This window comes from Protobothrops mucrosquamatus, unplaced genomic scaffold (assembly GCF_001527695.2).
Source record: "Protobothrops mucrosquamatus isolate PMUCROS unplaced genomic scaffold, P.Mucros_1.0 scaffold76, whole genome shotgun sequence".
Classification (NCBI taxonomy): Eukaryota; Metazoa; Chordata; class Lepidosauria; order Squamata; family Viperidae; genus Protobothrops; species Protobothrops mucrosquamatus.
This window is the reverse complement of record NW_015386453.1, coordinates 232,388-234,217: the sequence shown is the minus strand read 5'-3', so window position 1 is coordinate 234,217 and position 1,830 is coordinate 232,388. Positions and strand designations below refer to the sequence as shown.

Here is a 1,830-nt window from a genome sequence, read left to right as displayed (position 1 = left end):
AAGGACAACTTCTAGTAAGAACTCGGTGCCTGGAGTACATTCTAGTATAACCGGCCCAGTGACGAGATCGAAGAGTCGTGCACACGCCCTAATTAAACCTATAAAGGGACTTTCCCATTGACCAGCATTCTAAGCCCTGAAGATGTCGGTAGATGCCGACGAAAGCTAGGCACTTTTATTGATTTCTATGTGTTTTAAATGTTTTTAATATTCTTAAGAACTTTTATCTCTAAATTATTATTATTAAATTATTTATTGTATTCCCTGGTGCTCACGTCTATTGACTGACTTTGAACATATATATATATATATATATATATATATATATATATATATATATATATATAATGAAATTTGTATGGCTGCCCAATTTATATTTTATGATTCTGGGCAGTGTACTCTAATAAAAAACAAGAATGTCAAAATCCAACCCTAGATAATTTGGAACCTACATAACAAACCATAATCACATGTATAATTAAATCTGAGTTTGACAAGTACTCACTCTCAAAGCAGAATAAGCTCTTCTTGGCCTAATGCAATTATAAGCAGATAGCTTTATTCCAATTACTTATTGTATTTGAGATCACTATTTTGGGAATAGAGAACCCGTCTTCTCTCCTGTTTTTTTTTATAAGCTCTTAGTCTGGAATACAGTTACAGTATCACTATACCACTAATCTGTTCCAGGCAGACACAATGAGCATTGCTTGTTTCTGCAATCCATCAGTCTTTGGGAGGGATGCTCTGAGCTATCCAGCACTGAGTTATAAGGGAAAGGCCAGCTTCTTCAGACACTGTATCTTTGGGGGGTTTTTTTGGAGATGATTGGGCAGGAGTTGACTGAGTTTAGGAGTTTATGTGACACAATTGATCAGGGAAAGTCAATTTAACCTAAAACATTTTAATTTAAAACTTTAATCCACAATTGATTGGTTACCCCATTCTTGGCATAGTCAAGTATATTGTGCAGACCAGACATAATGTGGTTTCTGAACCACAGGTATAGCTTAAGATGTTGAGTGATCCCAGCCAATTTTAACCATATTAGTCCAATATTAATCCAGCCACAATTTACCATGATCTGCTTATAACTGTAATATTTATATACTGTAACTAATTTGTATGATACCAATAACACTGATCACTTTCACTCACCTCTATCACCGGGTAGGCAATTTCATTGTAGATCTGTTCCGTATTATGGTTCATGTAATATGCCCCATCAAAAGTGAATTGTTTGGGAGGATCATCTTCAGCTGAAGGGTTCTGGATGAAGCACTGGCCACGGGCACTGTCCATATTAATTACTACCTTGCAGCCAAGCTGTTTTTCACGTTCATTCAAAGGGCGGCAACGCACAATCACTTTCACTGCTTCTGAGGCCATGGCCAAGACCCATGAACTTTGGCTTGGTGTGTGTGTGTGTGTGTGTGTGTGTGTGTGCAATAGGTCAAATTAATTCTAGAGCATGAAGTTCCTACTCACGTCTGTGGATGTCAGGAGCAAAGTGACGAAAAAAAGGGCAAGTTATAGGCAGCTGTTGTATTCAGATACAACTGGCCTTGGAAACTGGCTCATTTTGCCTGGCAGTATAAGCATTAGAAAACAAATACTTCCTTATGGGTACAGTCAATGCAAAGAGATGTGCCTGAAGCAATGAGCTTTCTAGAAAGAAGGCAAAACCACTAACATCAATTAAAAAGTGCCAGGGATGGAGAAAAAAACCAAAGGCAATGTTGGACCTGGATGGTAGAGGGGAATCTGAAAGACGCAGTTGATTTTCCTTGGTCTTGCTGTGAGAGAGGTAGTGATATGCTACAGCAGAAG

The 1,830-nt window shown here is 38.1% G+C and overlaps 1 protein-coding gene across 1 annotated transcript in view; it reads right to left on the bottom strand.

The window, feature by feature from the left end:
• KIF17 (kinesin family member 17) overlaps positions 1-1,389 on the bottom strand; it is a 37,270-nt gene extending 35,881 nt beyond the window's left edge. Inside the window, exon 1 of the mRNA XM_029283399.1 lies at positions 1,159-1,389. Coding sequence (XP_029139232.1) covers positions 1,159-1,389 — 231 coding nt within the window. The remainder of the gene's footprint in view (positions 1-1,158) is intronic.
• Positions 1,390-1,830: the final 441 nt, after the last annotated feature.